General features: G+C 52.0%; 1 protein-coding gene across 2 annotated transcripts in view; it reads right to left on the reverse strand.

Annotated features, from left to right (window-relative positions):
* Positions 1–3,404: 3,404 nt before the first annotated feature.
* Positions 3,405–20,058, reverse strand: part of fancm (FA complementation group M) — a 37,608-nt gene continuing 20,954 nt past the window's right edge. For both annotated transcript variants that reach the window (XM_084679930.1, XM_084679939.1), the window contains 14 exons: positions 19,552–19,758; positions 18,718–18,958; positions 17,745–18,046; positions 8,544–10,974; positions 8,326–8,420; positions 7,930–8,001; positions 7,664–7,786; positions 7,304–7,469; positions 7,025–7,140; positions 5,940–6,778; positions 5,665–5,758; positions 5,185–5,542; positions 4,706–5,000; positions 3,405–4,576 (listed from right to left, as the gene is read on the reverse strand). In XM_084679930.1, coding sequence (XP_084536056.1) covers positions 4,447–4,576; positions 4,706–5,000; positions 5,185–5,542; positions 5,665–5,758; positions 5,940–6,778; positions 7,025–7,140; positions 7,304–7,469; positions 7,664–7,786; positions 7,930–8,001; positions 8,326–8,420; positions 8,544–10,974; positions 17,745–18,046; positions 18,718–18,958; positions 19,552–19,758 — 5,469 coding nt within the window. In that variant the 3' untranslated portion in view covers positions 3,405–4,446. The remainder of the gene's footprint in view (positions 4,577–4,705; positions 5,001–5,184; positions 5,543–5,664; positions 5,759–5,939; positions 6,779–7,024; positions 7,141–7,303; positions 7,470–7,663; positions 7,787–7,929; positions 8,002–8,325; positions 8,421–8,543; positions 10,975–17,744; positions 18,047–18,717; positions 18,959–19,551; positions 19,759–20,058) is intronic.

Consider the following 20,058-nt stretch of genomic DNA (forward strand, 5'->3'; position numbering starts at 1 on the left):
GTTTGGCCCATACAGGAGGAGTGTGTGTGTGTGTGCGTGTGTTTGTGTAAACAGTCTTACTGTTTTACCTGGAAAGGAGGAGAGGAGAAGAGAGGAGAGGAAGGTAGGAGAGGAAGGGAGGCAGTACCCGAGACCTCTCCCAGCACTGTCTATGGATTTTGAGATGCTCCAGATTTTAATCTGATGCTTTTAGCATGTAAAAGTGAGTTATAAAAGCATTTATTGATGTGGTGTTTTTCAGCCCCAATGGAAAGTCCCATTGCATCCTGGCTTTCAGTTATTTGTGTGTGTATCAGTGTGGGTAGGAAGTGGGGGATGGGGGTGGGTGAGTGAACACTTAGACGAGTGTGTGCAAAAGCAAGAAAGTAAGATTGACAGAAAGAGACACAGATAAATATATATTGAGAGTAAGAGCGAGAGAGAGGTAAGAGAGAGAGGTAAGAGAGAGACACACACAGAGAGAGAGACGCACACAGAGAGAGAGACGCAGACAGAGAGAGAGAGAGAGAGAGAGAGAGAGAGAAAGAGAGAGACACACAGAGAGAGAGAGAGAGAGAGAGAGAGAGAGAGAGACCAAAAGATAGAGAGAAAAAGCAAGTAAAAAAACTAATGGATTATTTTTCGAAGTCAAAACCACAGCAGCCCAACAGTGCCCCCTGTGGTAGCAGGACAGTACTGCTGGACACCCAAGTATCTGGACCACCGTAGGTTGGTACTCAGTGAGTCAACAATCTCCATTCATTTTTGCTTGTGACACATATGTACATTACTGGAGTGTGCGTGTTCGTGAGTAACAGTTCCAATTAAATTTGTTAAAGTAATGAACGTGGTAAAAAATAATCATTCTACATTTAGCATAAGAAGGAATGAGAAATGGTAGGAAAGAACACGTGCACGCACAGACACATGCACACTTTTAATAATAAATCAGACTCATCTAACCCAGGCACCAAATAAGACAGTCATTTCCTCCTAATATAAAATGCAGTATATCTGTGAATAAACAAGCCATTATATTCAGAAGTTCTTTTACGGTCAAAAGAAAAGAGAGATATGACAGGTAATTAAATTCATATGAAAATCATTTTAATTTTCTCCCTGTCACTTAGAAACATCCTAATAGCACAAGTTAGTTCCCCTCATCGCAGAAAAGCATCTGACCTTTGAATGTCTGGGATAGTCTTCACAGGAAGGGCATCCAGGAAACCTCATTACCTCGCACACATCTACCTCTCACACTCCTACCTCGCACACTCCTACCTCGCACACTCCTACCTCGCACACACCTACCTCGCACACACCTACCTCGCACACACACCACCAACAGAAAACTTGACATATATCCAATATGTACCACACAAAAAAAGAAATAAAACAGAGAGAGAAAAAAAAACTAATAAGGAAAGGTTATATTGCTGATCTACCTGCATGGTCCCCCATGGCACAATATGGTGTGTGTGTGTGTGTGTGTGTGGTGCTTCTCCCTCCATCTGCTTCCTCTCACCAACACAAATCCTCCTCCTCAGCACCACCCTGACAGCCAGTGTGGGCTGATGTGCTGATGGCAGGGCGTGGGAGAGCAGCAAACACTGCGACACGCTGGCCCCTCTCCTTGTTACGGGGGCAGAAAGTCTGGAGGTGCCTCACGCTGTGGAGCTTAATTACCCCGTCCTAATGAAGATGTCCTCTGGTCTAACGACCTCTGGGAAGACACACACATCTGAGGGAGAGAGGGAGAGGGAGAGAAGGGAGAGAGGGAGGGAGGGGCGAGAGCGAGAGGGGAGAGAGGGAGGGAGAGAGAGAGGGGAGGGAGGGAGGGGCGAGAGCGAGAGGGGAGAGAGGGAGGGAGAGCGAGAGGGGAGAGAGGGAGGGAGGGAGGGGCGAGAGCGAGAGGGGAGAGAGGGAGGGAGAGAGAGAGGGGAGGGAGGGAGGTGAGAGAAGGGAGAGACGGGAGAGGGAGAGAAGGGAGGGAAGAGAGCGAGAGGGAGGGGAGAGAGAGAGAGAGAGAGAGAGAGAGAGAGAGACATGGAGACAGGGGAGGGAGTGGAGAGAGGAGGCAGGGGAGAGGGAGAAAGGGAGGGGAAAGATAGGGAGACGCAGAAAGGGAGAGAGAGAGGGGAAGAATGGGATGGAGCGAGAGAAGGGAACCAGTAAAGAGAAAGGGAGAGAGAGGGAGAGGGAAGAGAAAAGGGAGAGGGAAGGGAGGAGAGAGAGGGCAGGGAGGAGAGGTCTCCCCTCTGGTCCTCTAGTCTAATGACATCTGGGAGAGCACACACATCTGAGGGAGATAGGGAGAGAGAGAGGGGAGACAGACAGAAAGGAGAGGGAGAGAAAGAGGGATAAAGGCCAGAAAGCGCCAGAACTCAAGTGGGAATCCAGATGAGAGATGAAGAGAGGTTGTGTGTTCCTCCGTATGTGCATCAGCAAGCGGGTGGCAGGGGTGTCCACTGTGGTTGGGGAGACAGGAAACGCTAGAGCAGAGCTGACGTCTCCCTGGTGATCCTGCAGCCAATCTGAACTTTATGCAAAACGTGGCATTTGAAAGGATGAAATACAGGCTTCAGAGCCTATCTCTGTTATTAGGACCAGTCTCTCTCTCTCTCTCTCTCTCTCTCTCTCTCTCGCTCTCTCTGTGTCCCTTTGTTCTTCCCTCCCTTCCTCGTTCTCCACACCCTTTCGCCAAACACTCTTTCTATCTTTCCATCTCTCCCTCTATCTTCGTGTCTGTCAACACGCCTTTTACATCTTCGCGTTTCTTTCTCTCTCTCTCTCTCTCTCTCTGATCTTGTTCTACATCGATCGCAATTGAAACCTTCATCAACACATCTGAAGTTTATAGAAAAGAGATTAAACATTTATCAGATCTTTTAATTACACTAAATATAATGCTTTGTTCACCATTAGTTTTTTTCTAGCGTACCCCCTGAAGACAGTCTACCGTTGGTCCACCGTAGGCGAACCGTTGTCTTCCTGTCCGACCAATCAAACATCTGACCTCCATCCTTGTCTTTATTCCATTGGCCCTTACAGGAAGTCTGAGGTTTCACCACTAGCTGTCTCTCTTGTGCAGAGCGTACACAGCCCTCTAACACAGCCCACTCCTGCATCGCAGGACAGCTTATCTCCATGGAGGAGGGGCCTTGTGGGAGATGAATCAGCTCTGAGGTCTGAAATGACAACTGTAGTCCATCACACCAGCCTTCTCTCACAGTTTAACTAAAGGCCAAGGTAATCGATACAACAATATTGATGTTTATATAAAACAACACGAACGGACTAATAGAAAAACAGGGATTTTTGTTTTATTACAGAAATGGGAATGGCATATTTGATTTATGTTGTGTTATTTATTTTACAAAGTGATTACACCATTATTTGAAAAAATAATAAGAAAAAAAGAAATGTGTAGTAGAAGAATATATTTTTTTATGAAAGAAATAATGTACAGTATACATATACATAGTCAAGTTTTCTCAAGTATAAACTTTCATCAAGTCTTAATTCCTGTGTGCAAAAACAGCAAGAGAGGAAGAGGTAGGTGGGGGAGACGGTTGCCCAGGAGACGACTGTTCCTTGTCTCCTCAGGCCCACAGAGACACAGGCGGCCTCCAGAAGCTGTGCTCTGACAGAATACAGGCGGTTCCTGGAGGAGGAGGAGGTGCTCTGACAGACTACATGAGGTTCCTGGAGGTGGAGGACGTGCTCTGACAGAATACAGGAGGTTCCTGGAGGTGGAGGAGGTGCTCTGACAGACTACAGGAGGTTCCTGGCGGTGGAGGTGCTCTGACAGACTACAGGAGGTTCCTGGAGGTGGAGGTGCTCTGACAGACTACAGGAGGTTCCTGGAGGAGGAGGAGGTGCTCTGACAAACTACAGGAGGTTCCTGGAGGTGGAGGTGCTCTGACAGACTACAGGAGGTTCCTGGAGGAGGAGGAGGTGCTCTGACAAACTACAGGAGGTTCCTGGAGGTGGAGGAGGTGCTCTGACAGAATACAGGAGGTTCCTGGAGGTGGAGGTGCTCTGACAGACTACAGGAGGTTCCTGGAGGTGGAGGTGCTCTGACAGACTACAGGAGGTTCCTGGAGGTGGAGGTGCTCTGACAGACTACAGGAGGTTCCTGGAGGTGGAGGTGCTCTGACAGACTACAGGTGGTTCCTGGAGGTGGAGGTGCTCTGACAGACTACAGGAGGTTCCTGGAGGTGGAGGTGCTCTGACAGACTACAGGTGGTTCCTGGAGGTGGAGGTGCTCTGACAGACTACAGGAGGTTCCTGGAGGTGGAGGTGCTCTGACAGACTACAGGAGGTTCCTGGAGGTGGAGGTGCTCTGACAGACTACAGGAGGTTCCTGGAGGTGGAGGTGCTCTGACAGACTACAGGAGGTTCCTGGAGGTGGAGGTGCTCTGACAGACTACAGGAGGTTCCCGGAGGTGGAGGTGCTCTGACAGACTACAGGAGGGTCCTGGTGGAGGTGGTGGAGGTCATGAGGGCGGAGTCGCAGGAGTAGCGTAGACAGCGGAAAATCTCCTCAGCCCTGGAACGGCTCACACATGCTCCCTTCTGGAGAACAGCCAACGAGCTGGAGGACAGGATCAAAGAGGAGGTGATCTGATGAGATATGGTAGCTACAATAGCCAAGCCCTGGTTTCCGCTAATGCAATGTCAAACACAGTCAAATGTTACAGCCACAACACACCAACTCTCCTACCTGTTGACCAGCTGGGCCACAGATCTGAAGCTGAGAGTCATGTTGAGGGCAGTGACGTAGCTGACACAGGGCAGGGTCAAGTAGAACTGGAATGCCTGCTGTCTGTGTTGACCTTTGACCTCTAGGGGCACGGATATGGCCTGACCCTTTCTCCGCTCCAGCTGGCTCATCTCTATCAGCAGGCCTGCCGTCCCCTCCGGACCGTCGCTCCAAAACAGCCTCACCCCGCTATGAACCAGCGCCGCCAGGGTGTTGTCATAGTAACGGGTTCTTTGGAACGGCCTCGCTGTTTCACCTGGAGACGAGAGGAGAGAGGTAGAGGGATAGGGTGTTATGTGAGAAGAGAGAGGAGCGAGGCAAAGGGATAGGGTGTTATGTGAGTAGAGAGAATAGAGTAGAGGAGAGTAGAGGAGAGAGGTAGAGGGATATTGTGTTCTGTGAGTAGGGAGAGGAGAGGAAAGGTCATATGCAGGACTGACCAGGTTTGGTGCGCTCCCTCTCCACAACAACACAGATGCGGTCGAAGAGACCCTGGAGGACGGCCATCTTCTCCACCAGCCGTTTGCGATTCGGCATGGAGGCCAGATCCGATTGGCTGAGCCTCTGCACGGCCATGCGGTTGCTGAGGATGAAGTCGCAGCCGCCCAGAGAGCCCACCTGCACGCAGGCGCCATGCCTCTGGCGCAGGCAGGTGACCACATCCACACCGCTACTGATGGAGCGACCGTCCACCAGGATAGAGACAGGGCCGCACGCAGCCTGGGGCTCGCCTGGGGCTGTTGCCTGTCTGACAGAGGCCTGAGCCAGGCTGACCGAGGGGGGCGAGAGGGTGGAGGCCTGGAGGGCGAAAACAACGTGTTTACGGGAGCAAAATGTCATTTTATGGATAATAATATCTTATTTTTGTGATGTGATACAGGTGTCTGTGGGTTTACGGCTGAATAACCACTGATGTTTACCTGAGGAGGTTTCCAAGATTTCAGCAGAGACTCTGACTCCTCAAAGTCCAGCTGTTCGGAGAGTAGAGCCTGGTTCTGGAACCTTAGACGACACCTGGTGGACAGGAAAGAGGCTCTGCTAAAGAACACGTCAGAACAGCACCCTGCCACAACCACGACCAGGACTTCCGGAACAACCCAGTCAGTCAAAAATGAGGTTAGATGATTAGACGCCAATTAGACGATGATTAGACGATGATTCGACGAGTTATCTGATATGAGTGTGGTCCTGCTACCTCTCCTCCTGCTGCTCCTCGGTCGGGTCAGGCCTCAGTGCACTCCCCGACTGGACCCTGCTGGAGGAGGAGGGGAAAGGAGGAGGTCTGGCTGTGGAGGAGGGGAGAGGAGGAGGTCTCGCTGTGGAGGAGGGGAGAGGAGGAGGTCTCGCTGTGGAGGAGGGGAGAGGAGAAGGTCTGGCTGTGGAGGAGGGGAGAGGAGGAGGTCTGGCTGTGGAGGAGGGGAGAGAAGAAGGTTTGGCTGTGGAGGAGGGGAGAGAAGAGGCCTTTGAAGCAGCCAGCTTTGCGCTGAGAGACAGTGCTCTGGGAGCAGCAGAGTGACAGGAGGAGGACTGTGCTGCGGTGCAGGATGAAGAGGAGGAGGAGGCGGCCCGGGGCTGGGAGGGCTTCTTCACCATCCATGCCTGGCCCTGATGCACCTCCGCAGTCCTGCAGAGGGCAGTAGAGTCCCTCTCAGATGTGAGCTGTTCCATGCTCCTGTCTTCCTCCTCCACCCCTCTCTTCTCCTTCCTGCTCCTGCGCCTCTCCTCCTCCTCCATCTCCTCCTCACTGGAGTCCTCCATGCGAACGATGCGGGAGCGCTTGGTTTGGGCTCGGGCGTCGCCCGCCAGCGCTCCGGCCCCTGTCCCTGCCCCAGCCCGGGCCTGTCTGATGAAAGCTCTGCGTCTGGTCGGGTACTGTCTCCTCCCCTCGACGTACGAGTCCTCAGGAATCAGCTCCACCCGCCCCAACCCTGCACCCCTCTCCTCCTCCTCTTCCTCCTCCTCTTCCTGGTCTTCATCACCACTGCCGTGAACCACAAAGCTGTCCTCCTCGTATGACTCATCCAGCTCTGGCACCTGTGGCGAGGGAGAGAAGGTGGGAGGAGAAGAGGGGGTGGCGAGAAGAGGTGCGTGGGGGAGGACAGCGAGACGAATAGAACAGATGAAAGCTCCGAGGAAGCAATCGGAAGAACTACAGACAATTCTCCCAGAAATGAAATACAAATTCAGGCTGTTGTCAGCAGAGTTCTGTTCCTGTGCAGTTTGTATCAGTAGGTATGCTGTATAGTGGGCACTGGATCCAGACAGTGGGAGTCCCAGTACCTGGGAGAAGATGTCCATGCGCTGCTGCTGCTGCTGCTGTCTGGAGAGCTTCATCCACCTCCCAGCCAGAGCAGGACTCCTCACGGACTTCAGATACACCCCCTGCATCTCCGACTCTGGCACAGGCAGGGGATCGCTTGTCAGTATGTGTGAGAGTGCATGAGGATGTTTGAGTTTTACTGTGTGTGTGTGTGTGTGTAGGTGGGTGTGTGAGTGTGTGTCTGAATTTGCATACGTGTGTATGAGTGTGTGTGTGCGGACACACGTGGTGTACCTTACCATTGAGTCCCTGTGAGAGGTGTGTGTTGTCCACAACGAAGCCCTCCAGGGAGTGGTTCTGATCGTCGTCGTCGTCTTCGTCCGAAGACACGGCCCCGCCCTCCTCCTCCTCGGATAGCTCCGCCTCCTCGTCCAGGAACTGTCGGCCCCCTCGCCGCACGGCATTCTGGGAGTGTGGAGGAGGAGTCAACAGAGCAGGACCCCTTAGCAACAGCTGACAGGTACGGAACATTCTACACAGATACGGAACATTCTACACAGGTACGGAACATTTTACACAGGTACGGAACATTCTACGCAGGTACGGAACATTCTACACAGGTAGGAATGCACATGAAGCGATACGGAGCCTGGTCTGACCTTGGCGGACGGCTTGTTCCTGTGGAGATGCGGGGGGCGGGGGGGTCTGGTTGGGGGGCGGAGGACCGACGTGTTGGTCTGGAAGTCGTCATCTGACAGAACCTCCAGCTGGGTCTCACCTGACTGGAGCACACACACATTCAAAATCGGTCCACATCATGAGAGTTGACACAGTGAAACACTCGACGAGTACAATGAGCACTCCTGGTGTTAAAGGAACACTTTGAAATGTTTGTGAGATAGCAGCTCGGAGCTGTCAGTCTTACGATGTTGAGAGCGGCAGCTCTTTTCCTGGTGACCAGGAAGGGAGAGTCCCTCTCCGGAAGGTGAGACTTGGACTGGAGGAGAGACACAGCACAGCGTTAACAACACAGACGGGGACTGCTAGCTGGGAATCAAGGACTGAATGCAAACAAGAAGACAATGAAAAGTCAAAAAATATAATTTAGAAAAAAACGCAAATAGTAGTAGGTACTACTTGTGGCGTTGCAGGAGGCAAGAACATGAAATAGGAAACACATATAGAACAGGAATATACTAATGAAAAGGGAATATAAAAGGAATGAATGAGGACAAGAGAACAGATGAAAACGATCAGGGACACGCCAAGCTGCCTGTTACCATGCCAACCACGTACAGCTCAAGGTTTAACAGACACTCACCACATCCTCAGGAGACGACAGTGGGTTGGCCGGCTTGATCTGGTGACCCCGTTTTCGACCAATCACCTCCTCGTCACTGTCGCTGCTGCTCAGAACTGGAGACAAGTGGGACACAGGAGAACAAGTAACAAATACCTGTATTAACAGATGTATACTCTAGGATCAAGTATCGGAGCTAAAAAGTACACGCTCTCTCCCACTAGTAGAGACTGACTGACCCGTGTGTTGGAGGAGTCCCTGACACACGCTGTCCTCCATCCTGTCAGACTCCTCCCTCTCCCCAGACTCCGCCCTCTCCCCAGACTCCGCCCTCTCCACGTCCTCCTGATGCTTCCTCTTCAGGACAGATGATGAGGGGGCGTGGCCAGAGGGGCTGTTGGGGAGGGGCACGAGAGCTCGTCTCACTCCCCGTGACGTGATTGGAGAAGGGAGAGCACCCGTCTTGGAGGTCAGAGGCGATGTCGTCGACTTCCTGTTTCCTCCAGGGCCCGCCAGCGGAGTGGACAGCCTGAACATGCCCCCTCTGGGAAAGCCAGCGGAGGGAGTGGAGGAGCCGGGGATCTTCTGGTCCAGCGCCAGGGAGGGGGGGTCCTCCTGGCCCAGCAGGGAGGCACTATGTGTGGAAGCAGCTGCTTCCTCCTCCCCCTCCTCCTCAGATTCCTCCAGAGAATACCCCAGGTCAAAGTTTACAGAGAAAAAGTCCTGAGAGAGGTTGATGCCTTCAGAGTGCTGGGCTGGGGGAGAGCTCTGGTCCAGCACGGCCAGGACTCTCTCGCTCTCTCCTCCGTGCCATCCCTCCAACCCATCTGTCTCTCCCTTCCTTTCCAGAGCCATGGATTTGGGGGATACATATGTCATGTTTGGTGCGTGTGTGGGGCTTGGAATGGTCTTGGTATCTGGTGTTCGTGTGACACTAGGTGATGCGTTGAGTGCGTGTGTGGGTCTCGCTGTGTGTGATCCAGTGGTCCCGTGTGTTTGTGGGGTGTTACTCGTGGTGTGAAGGAGTGTTCTAGGTGTGTGTGAAGCAGGTGTGTGTGGGGCAGTTCTAAGTGTGTGTGTAGCAAGTGTGTGTGGAGTGGTTCGAGGTGTGTGTGTAGCAAGTGTGTGTAGGGCAGTTCTAGGTGTGTGTGTAGCAAGTGTGTGTGTAGCAGGTGTGTGTAGGGCAGTTCTAGGCGTGTGTTTAGCAAGTGTGTGTGTAGCAGGTGAGTGTGGGACGGTTCCAGCAGGTGTAGGGATATCAGGAAGGCTTATCTGGAGGAAGGCCTCGTCATCCCCAAACAGGTCCATGCTCTCATCCAGTCTGGCTGAGGCTGTACCCTGGAGTGGGCCAGGGGGACTGGGAGGGAGGGCTGTGGGGGTAGGGGGCAGGCAAGGCTCCTTAAAGTCCACAAACTCATCCATAACATCCTCCGTAACATCATCCGTCAGGTCCGTGTCCTCTTTCGTAGCGTCGTTCTTAACCTCTACATCCTCCACGTCTACAATCCGTCCATCGTCCCCGAGGTCGCCATCTCCCTCGTCCCCGAAGACCTCGTCCCAGCTGGGGCTGAATGAAGCTATCTCCTCCCCCTCTCCATGGCTAGCTGGAGCTGGTGAGGGTGGTTGAGGTCTCTGTAGAGGACTGGGCTTGCTCCTTCTGTGGGTGGAGGCATTTGGTGGAGGTTCTTCATGCTGGTTCTCGCAGGGATGAGCCTCAGTCATCACACTGGTAGAGGCAGGGGATGGAGGAGAGGGATGGGGGGAGGCAGGAGAGTCAGACTCCAGCCAGTCCTCCTCCACCTCCAGGCAGAAGTTGACCTGAAACCCTTGGTGATCCTCAATCCCTGACCTGGATGGTGAAAGTGGTTGGGGTTGGGAGCTTGTGGTGGTGGAGGTGGGAACTGGCTCATGTAAAGGACTCTTAAGGTCAAAGTTCAGAGGGGCTGTTGTCCCTGTGATGCTGGTGGGTCTAGAGGTGGTGTCGAGAGAGGTGTGAGCTTGGGTGAAGATTGAACTGTCGAGGTCAAAGGTCAAAGGAGGAGGTGACTTGGACAGAAGTTCAGCTACGTTAGAGAGAATGGCCCTCAGACTCTCAGTTTTGTGTCTGAAGTGTAGTAGTTTGGATGGGGCAGCAGAACTCCTCGTAGGAACATAAAACAAGCCCTCTAATTCAGAGTCCTCTTCTGTGTCATGTTCTTCCTTCTCAGTATCAGTGTTCAGGTGGGATAAACCCTCAACTTTCCCCAGAGCTGGGGATTGGCCCTCTGAGCTGCCAGTCTTTTCCGTAACCATGACAAAGTCATCTTCTCTATTTGTGATTGGCCAGTGGCCCCCTGTGCTCGGGTGATCTGTGGCGTCTGGGTCCGGTTCATCCGGGTCTCTGTCGGTGACGGTCCATGGTGAGACAACAGAAGCCCTTCCTCTGGAAGCCCTCTCCTGCCCGCCCTCTCCCTCGAGACCGTCCACATCTGTGGAGGGGTGACCCGGTCTCAGGCTGGAGGTGGAGGTCTTGGTGGAGGTCTTGGTGGAGGTTTTGGTGGAGGTCTTGGTGGAGGTCTTGGTGTTCCTCTGTCTTCTGTCTTTAGTGGTGCTCTTAGTGTCTTCCCTCAGGCCCACCACATCAGCCTGGACCAGGTGGGACAGCAGCTGCTGTTCATACCTGCACTCGCCCTGCAGCAGACAAGATGGACAGGTCAACCAGCCAATCAGCAGGCTGGAGTAGATCAAAACACTCATAACTGTCAGTAGGGATAGTATGAGTTTTGTTTTGTTTGAGAAGAGGGGAGAGGAGAGGCAGTCTCAACATAGACCCCCCCCCCCACCACCTTCCTAGCTGCAGAGCAGCGTGAATGGTGGGCGACCAAAGATGAGAGGAATGGTGCGAGAGAACTAGACGGAGCGTGAATGTGTTATGAGGTCTGTTTGGGAGGGAGGGGGGGATTTGGTTGAAATTCATCACGTTTTAGGAAGCATCCGTTTGAGGCAGGGGCAACCACAGGGGACGGGCTGGAGGGAGGGAGGGAGGGAGGGAGGGAGGGAGGGAGGGAGGGAGGGAGGGAGGGAGGGAGGGAGGGAGGGAGGGAGGGAGGGAGGGAGGGAGGGAGGGAGGGAGGGAGGGAGGGAGGGAGGGAGGGAGGGAGGGAGGGAGGGAGGGAGGGAGGGAGGGAGGGAGGGAGGGAGGGAGGGAGGGAGGGAGGGAGGGAGGGAGGCTTGGCAGAGCTGCTAGCCTGCTCCACTGAACAGCACACCGGATTCCAGTCCAGCTGTGGTGGCCTGGTTATGTGGACATCCTGTGCATCGCACCTCCATCGAGGTTGTTCTCAACAGGGAGTCTGCCATGGGTACAGGAAGGGAACATGAGATGTTGTAACACACACTTAAATAAACTGAGCACTGTTTTGTACTGATATATGGTTCCGGAAGAGAACAATCTGAGTTTTGAATCGTCTCCAATCCAGACTTCAAACTAGGTTTTAAGGTCACTGTTAAGTCTGAAATTGTTGTGCAAAATAAATCTTTTTTTTTGTGTGTGTGTGGAGAGAATTAGACAAGCCTCACAAACAGAGCATTGTTCTGGAAGCCATGCCCCTTGACTTAGATTGAAAATGTATCTGGTTGTTTACGACCATACTTATTTAGAAACACAAACACAACGAAAAGACAAATCACCTTTTCTTATCTCAAAGTTGTTTTCCACTCTGCGAGGCTCAATGGAAAAGCAAACAGCTGAATGGAGGACGTGGCGATTGCGAGGTGTGAAAACCCAAATGTGTGAAATGTGAATGTTCTATCCCCACATGCTGTGGAGCATATGCTTGTAAACGAGTCTGAGATGTTATGGGCAGAGAAGAGGAGCAGGCTGGGGCAGGGGGGGTATTTTCTCAGCAAAAGACAAACAATTAATCACCAGATCAGCTGTATTTAATCATTAGATTGGTCACGCAGACTAAAATAAACTAGGGCATGATGGCAGGCAGTGATGTAGCTGGATGACATAGGGAGGGGAGAGGAGGAGAGAGGAGAGTCTAGGGAAGTATAAACTAATCCCTCTCCCCAACCTGCTGAACTGAATATGAAATATGTTAAGCAAGCAAACGCGGCTTGTTTAGTGTGGACAAGCTGTTACCCATCAGACAGGACAATACAAACAGCCTCACGGAAACACAAGTGTCCAAATCTGTATTCTGTCATCTCTCCTCTACCTCCCCCTCTCCTTCTTTCCTTCCCAGTTCCCTCTCTCCTCCTCTCCCCTGATCTCTACTCCTCTCTCCTCCTCTCCCCTCCTCTCTCCTCCTCTCCCCTCCTCTCTCCTCTTCTCCCCTCCTCTCTCCTCCTCTCCCCTCCTCTCCCCTCCTCTCCCCTCCTCTCTCCTCCTCTCCATGTTTAACTAGGTCATGGCCTACATGCAGCTTCTGGGCTTATATAACACTTCTCAGAAATGTTACATAACAAGGGAAGATCATGTCTGGTTGCTTTTCTCCCTGCCTGCCTCTCTCTGCTTCTCTGCCTCTCTCTGCCTACTTTTCTCTGCCTGCCTCTCTCTGCTTCTCTGCCTGCCTGCCTGCCTCTCTGCCTGCCTGCCTCTCTGCCTGCCTGCCTCTCTCTGCCTGCCTGCCTGCCTGCTTCTCTCTGCCTGCCTGCCTGCCTCTCTCTGCCTGCCTCTCTCTGCTTCTCTGCCTGCCTCTCTCTGCCTGCCTGCCTGCCTGCCTCTCTCTGCCTACCTCTCTCTGCTTCTCTGCCTGCCTCTCTCTGCTTCTCTGCCTGCCTCTCTCTGCTTCTCTGCCTACCTCTCTCTGCCTGCCTCTCTCTGCCTGCCTGCCTCTCTCTGCCTGCCTGCCTCTCTCTGCCTGCTTCCTTCTCTCTGCCTGCTTCCTTCTCTCTGCCTGCTTCCTTCTCTCTGCCTGCTTCCTTCTCTATGCCACCCTCTATTTGTCTGTCTCCTGACTCCCAGCCAGCCTCTGCCTCCATAACTGCTTCTCTCCGTCTACCCCTGCCTCCCAGACGCTGCCTCTCTGTGCTAAAGTAGGGGTAACAAGGAAGAGTCTTCGTTTCAGATGAAAACAGTTAGTGCCTAATGAAAAACCTTTTTGTCGTCACACTGTTGAAGGTGTGCTCTCCGTCTCCCTCTCTCCCTCCTCCCTCCTCCCTCCCACTACCCCTCTCCTATACTTTGTTAAAGGTGACAATGGCAAGAAGCAAGGCCTCCAGTATTGAGGTCAGTACATAACCAATGGCTGGCTAACGTTATCCATGCAGAGAGAATAGAGTGAGGGTGCCAATGTGTGTGTGTGTGTGTTTGTGTTAAACACAGATAAATAGGGTAAGTTAAGCCCCTTGTTGAAAAATAATTAACACCGCTGGAAAGAAAATGTAATTTGTGTGACGGTGGATCAAAGTCTAAAACAGAGTTCTAAATGCTGCCAACTTTTCTATTTCTCAACAGAAAAGCAGTCAGTCAATTGTGCATTTATGGCAGGGCCCTTTTAAAAAACACGTTTCACTTGGATACTGTGGAAGAAATTTAGATTTCCTGTGTGCTTACATTATTCACTAATCATGAGAACTAGTCATTGGATACTAGTTAGTTTGTTCTCATGTAAGCTTGCTATTAATAAGAGTAGATTGTGTCTATGTGTCAGGGTTAATAGATGTTTGAGATCAGGAGAAAGTACTGGCTAAATGGTCCTTGTCATGACTACAAGGAGAGCTCCAACTATGTGTTGGGAGCTGTGAATCTCTTTCTCTGAGACTGTTGTAACGTCATTACTGCCTGACTGTCACTATCTATGTTTACATTCTTGTGCCCTATAAAAGATGGTCCTCTGTCCTTCAGAGCGGAGAGAGACTTGATTGAGACCTAAGCCTGGTGCTGTGTTGTCATTTATTGTCAGAGGTCTGGTTTTCTCTCCCAATCTGCAGATTGATAAATACTTATTAAAATCCAGAACTCAACTGAACTTAGTCACTCCGTTTATGAAGAGACGGACAAAACACTTTCTTCGTCAATACAAGGTACACAGCCTACAACACAGACACACGCATGAACGCCCACACACAGAAAGGCTCGCAAATGGATATGTGTTTGAGAAGATGATGAGAGCAGATAGCCAGCCATCAAACAGACAGCTATCAGACAGCCAGCTATCAGACAGCCAGCTATCAGACAGCCAGCCATCAGACAGCCAGCTATCAGACAGCCAGCTATCAGACAGCCAGCTATCAGACAGCCAGCTATCAGACAGGCAGCTATCAGACAGCCAGCTATCAGACAGGCAGCTATCAGACAGCCAGCTATCAGACAGCCAGCTATCAGACAGCCAGCTATCAGACAGGCAGCTATCAGACAGGCAGCTATCAGACAGCCAGCTATCAGACAGCCAGCTATCAGACAGCCAGCTATCAGACAAGCAGCTATCAGACAGGCAGCTATCAGACAGCCAGCTATCAGACAGCCAGCTATCAGACAGCCAGCTATCAGACAGCCAGCTATCAGACAGCCAGCTATCAGACAGCCAGCTATCAGACAGGCAGCTATCAGACAGACAGCTATCAGACAGACAGCTATCAGACAGACAGCTATCAGACAGCCAGCTATCAGACAGCCAGCTATCAGACAGCCAGCTATCAGACAGGCAGCTATCAGACAGCCAGCTATCAGACAGCCAGCTATCAGACAAGCAGCTATCAGACAGGCAGCTATCAGACAGCCAGCTATCAGACAGCCAGCTATCAGACAGCCAGGTATCAGACAGCCAGCTATCAGACAGCCAGCTATCAGACAGGCAGCTATCAGACAGACAGCTATCAGACAGACAGCTATCAGACAGACAGCTATCAGACAGCCAGCTATCAGACAGCCAGCTATCAGACAGACAGCTATCAGACAGCCAGCTATCAGACAGCCAGCTATCAGACAGCCAGCTATCAGACAAGCAGCTATCAGACAGGCAGCTATCAGACAGCCAGCTATCAGACAGCCAGCTATCAGACAGCCAGGTATCAGACAGCCAGCTATCAGACAGCCAGCTATCAGACAGGCAGCTATCAGACAGACAGCTATCAGACAGACAGCTATCAGACAGACAGCTATCAGACAGCCAGCTATCAGACAGACAGCTATCAGACAGACAGCTATCAGACAGCCAGCTATCAGACAGCCAGCTATCAGACAGGCATCTCAGAGCAGCGGGGGGGACTGAGTCCATGGCTGCTACGGCCCACCTGGGTAGGAGGGACACCATGGGAAGAGCTGCTGCACGTAGCACACAACGCTTATGAATAGATACGGCAGCAGACGCATGTCCATAAATCAGTGTGTGTCTGAACCAGAGGAGATGATTTAAATATCTGTGAAATCAGATCCAGACCGCTCCAGACTGTCTCCTCATTGGACGACAGTAACCTCTCTCTCTCTCTCTCTCTCTGTCTCTCTCTCTCTGTCTCTCTGTCTCTCTGTCTCTCTGTCTCTTTGTCTCTCTCTCTGTCTCTCTCTCTCTCATTAAACGACAGTAACGTGTGTGTGTGTGTCTCTCTCTCTCTGTCTCATTAGACGACAGTAACCTGTCTCTTTCTCTAGTAAGACTGCAGTCAGCAACTTGTCTCTAATTACATAGCAATAACCTGTCTCTCTCTCTCTAATCAGACTGTTGTCACTAAACTGCCTTTCTCTCTAATTAGATTCAAGTCAGTAGCCTGTCTCAAATTAGATCACAGTGACCTGTCTCTCACACACTGGATTACTGGCTAAATTGTTTGTTTTCCTAGCTTGACATAAACACACACACACACACACGGAGCGTCACACACTTAAATATAACCTTAGATCTGTTTTCACAGTTGGATCCTGTCATGGGCACACACAAACACACACAAACATCTGCGGAATGTGAATGTTTCAGGACTGCACAGTATAATATATCCCTGGAGGGTTACAGCCACTGGTGTCAACAACAACACCACCCCCAGTCCTGACAGTGAAACACCACCTTCCATCTACCTCCCATTACACTGCTGAAACACCACTTTTCATCTACCTCCCATTATCATGCTGAAACACCACCTTTCATCTACCTCACATTATCATGCTGAAACACCACCTTTCATCTACCTCCCATTATCATGCTGAAACACCACCTTTCATCTACCTCCCATTATCATGCTGAAACACCACCTTTCATCTACCTCCCATTATCATGCTGAAACACCACCTTTCATCTACCTCCCATTATCATGCTGAAACACCACTTTTCATCTACCTCCCATTATCATGCTGAAACACCACCTTTCATCTACCTCACATTATCATGCTGAAACACCACCTTTCATCTACCTCCCATTATCATGCTAAAACACCACCTTCCATCTACCTCCCATTATCATGCTGAAACACCACCTTTCATCTACCTCCCATTATCATGCTAAAACACCACCTTCCATCTACCTCCCATTATCATGCTGAAACACCACCTTTCATCTACCTCCCATTATCATGCTGAAACACCACCTTTCATCTACCTCCCATTATCATGCTGAAACACCAAAAGCACTCAAGCAGTTTCTGGGTTACAGAGAGGGTTGTGGTAAAATGCTAATCAGGCCGATGTATTTGGCTGCCTCTGCACACGTTGCTATTCTGGGCTGGTGTCTCCATTAGCTGCTGGAAGATGGCAGAGTAATTACTTGATCTGTCACAACATGTATAATTGGATTATTATTTCGGATACTATCACAACACACAAAGCACATTAATTAAATCTCGGATCTGGACCAGTGGTCAATAACAGCACATAACTAAATCCCACTGTCCCCAGGTGCAGTATGATTGATTCCTCTCCAGCTGCTCTCTGTACGAGGGGATGTGCTGCTGTGGCCTGTGACTTCCACACCTAACAGACTGTGTTCCTGTAACCAGGACAGGTTAGTCTGTGACTTCCACACCTGAAAGACTGTGTTCCTGTAACCAGGACAGGTTAGTCTGTGACTTCCACACCTGAAAGACTGTGTTCCTGTAACCAGGACAGGTTAGTCTGTGACTTCCACACCTAACAGACTGTGTTCCTGTAACTAGGACAGGTTAGTCTGTGACTTCCACACCTGACAGACTGTGTTCCTGTAACCAGGACAGGTTAGTCTGTGACTTCCACACCTAACAGACTGTGTTCCTGTAACCAGGACAGGTTAGCCTGTGACTTCCACACCTGATAGACTGTGTTCCTGTAACCAGGACAGGTTAGTCTGTGACAGGTTCCGGAAGCCCCCTGACCCCAGCCTGACCCCACCCTGACCCCTCACCCCAGCCTGACTCCTCACCCCAGCCTGACCCCACCCTGACCCCAGCCTGACCCCCCCCACCCTGACCCCTCACCCCAGCCTGACCACTCACCCCAGCTTGACCCCAGCCTGACCCCAGCCTGACTCCGCACCCCAGCCTGACCCCTCACCTCGTCGTCCTGTCGCAGGCTGTCTGTCAGCTCCATGATGCTGGTGAAGTGGAGGCAGCGGGCAGAGTGCTCCACGCTGTGGGTGGGGAGGGGGCGGTTCTGCCAGTGCCTCCACTCCCACAGTGACAGGATCCTGGCCCCTGGAGCCACCGGAGGGGGCGTGTCCCCGGGTAGGGACAGGAAGGGAGATGGCCTGAGTGTGGGCGGGGCCTCGTTCTCATCCAGCTTCATGGTCGACGCCCATATGGAGTACTCAGACGGGGTGAGGTAGCCATCTTTCTTTCCGGTCGCTGGGTAAGTCACTGTAACACACATACACACCAGACTGTAAAGGTTTTGGTGACGGTTTAAGCAGTTTCCAAGGGCAACTTCCCAGATGGATAGGTGTAACAAACCATCTGGCGAGTCAGGTTAGGTGGACAATGTCTCCTACCAAGGTTGTGAGGGTGGATGATGTCTTCCTCGGTTGTGAGAATGGATGACGTCTCCTACCTAGGTTGTGAAGATGGATGATGTCTACCTAGGTTGTGAGGGTGGATGACATCTCCTACCTAGGTTGTGAGGATGGATGACGTCTCCTACCTAAGTTGTGACGGTGGATGATGTCTACCTAGGTTGTGAGGGTGGACGACATCTCTTACCTAGGTTGTGAGGATGGATGACGTCTCCTACCAAAGTTGTGACAGTGGACGATGTCTACCTAGGTTGTGAGGGTGGATGACATCTCCTACCTAGGTTGTGAGGATGGATGACATCTCCTACCTAGGTTGTGAGGATGGATGACGTCTCCTACCTAAGTTGTGACGGTGGATGATGTCTACCTAGGTTGTGAGGATGGACGACATCTCCTACCTAGGTTGTGAGGATGGATGACATCTCCTACCTAGGTTGTGAGGATGGATGACGTCTCCTACCTAAGTTGTGACAGTGGATGATGTCTACCTAGGTTGTGAGGATGGATGACATCTCCTACCTAGGTTGTGAGGATGGACGAGGGAATCTTGTCCCTCTTCGTGAGACCGGCGTCTGCGGGATGACTTCTGGCCGGCCTCCCCGTGGTCAAACTGTCCGCAGCTGATGTGCATCTTGTGCAGGGTGGGCTGGACTCCCGGGGGCAGCATGCGGGGGCTGTTGGTGAACATGTGGAGGCTGTTTCTGTTCCCCAGAATGGACTTGTGAAGACTCCGCTTGTTGGACTGGCTCTGATTGTACGTCTGGAAGAGGAAGAGAGAGAGAGATGCCACAGACGCGATGGTGAGATGTGAGAACTTTACAGCGGTCACTTAGTGTCAGGTGTTGTGAGGAAGACCCCCAGGAGAGATCCTCCTCACATTCGCCTCTCTCCTCCTCCTCCCCGTGCCCTTCCAACCCCTTGGTTTAAGTGCAGTTCTATGTGAAGCCCTCTGTGACATTACTTGTAAAAAGGGCTAAACAAAAACACTTGATTTGACGTGATTCCTTCTTTCTCTTCCCTTATGTTATTTTCGCTCCCTCCCTCCATCCCTCCCTCCACCCCTCCCTCCCTCCCTCCCTCCCTCCCTCCCTCCCTCCCTCCCTCCCTCCCTCCCTCCCTCCCTCCCTCCCTCCCTCCCACCCTACCACCCACCCTCCCTCCCTCCCTCCCTTCCTCCCTTCCTCCCTCCACCCCTCCCTCCCACCCTCCCACCCACCCACCCTCCCTCCCTCCCTCCCTTCCTTCCTTCCTTCCTTCCTTCCTTCCTTCCTTCCTTCCTTCCTTCCTTCCTTCCTCCCTCCCTCCACCCCTCCCACCCTCCCTCCACCCCTCCCTCCACCCCTCCCTCCTCACCCGTTCCTCTCTGCCCTCTGACAGGATCACCACAATCCTGCCCTGGCGCTTGCGTCCTGTGCGACCCATTCTCTGGACCAATCGGATCGGGCTCTTCTGAGCGTCGAAGCAGACGATGAGGTCGACCTCTCCGATGTCCAGCCCCTCCTCCCCTACACAGGTGGACACCAGAGTGTTGAAGCCCCCCTCGCGGAAACGCCGCACCACCTGAGCAGAGGAGAGAGGGGGGCTTGAACACTGGGAACTACACATATAGTATAACTCTCTCTCAAACACTGGGAACTGCACAATTAATACAACTATCTAAAGTTAGGATCTGGCTTTCATTGATAAGCCATTAAACCCTTGTTCGCAAGGTAACCTTTTCAGTCCCAGGCAAACGAACGCTGGCGAGTTAGTCAGAGGCCAATGTTAAAGCTTTCCCCCTGGCAACACAGTGACATCATGCCCTCATTGGCCCAGAGCAGTTGTTAGCTGTACTGGAGACATCACACCAGAAATACTTAT

This window comes from Hypomesus nipponensis, chromosome 3, assembly GCF_054491055.1.
Source record: "Hypomesus nipponensis isolate SF chromosome 3, ASM5449105v1, whole genome shotgun sequence".
Lineage (NCBI taxonomy): Eukaryota > Metazoa > Chordata > Actinopteri > Osmeriformes > Osmeridae > Hypomesus > Hypomesus nipponensis.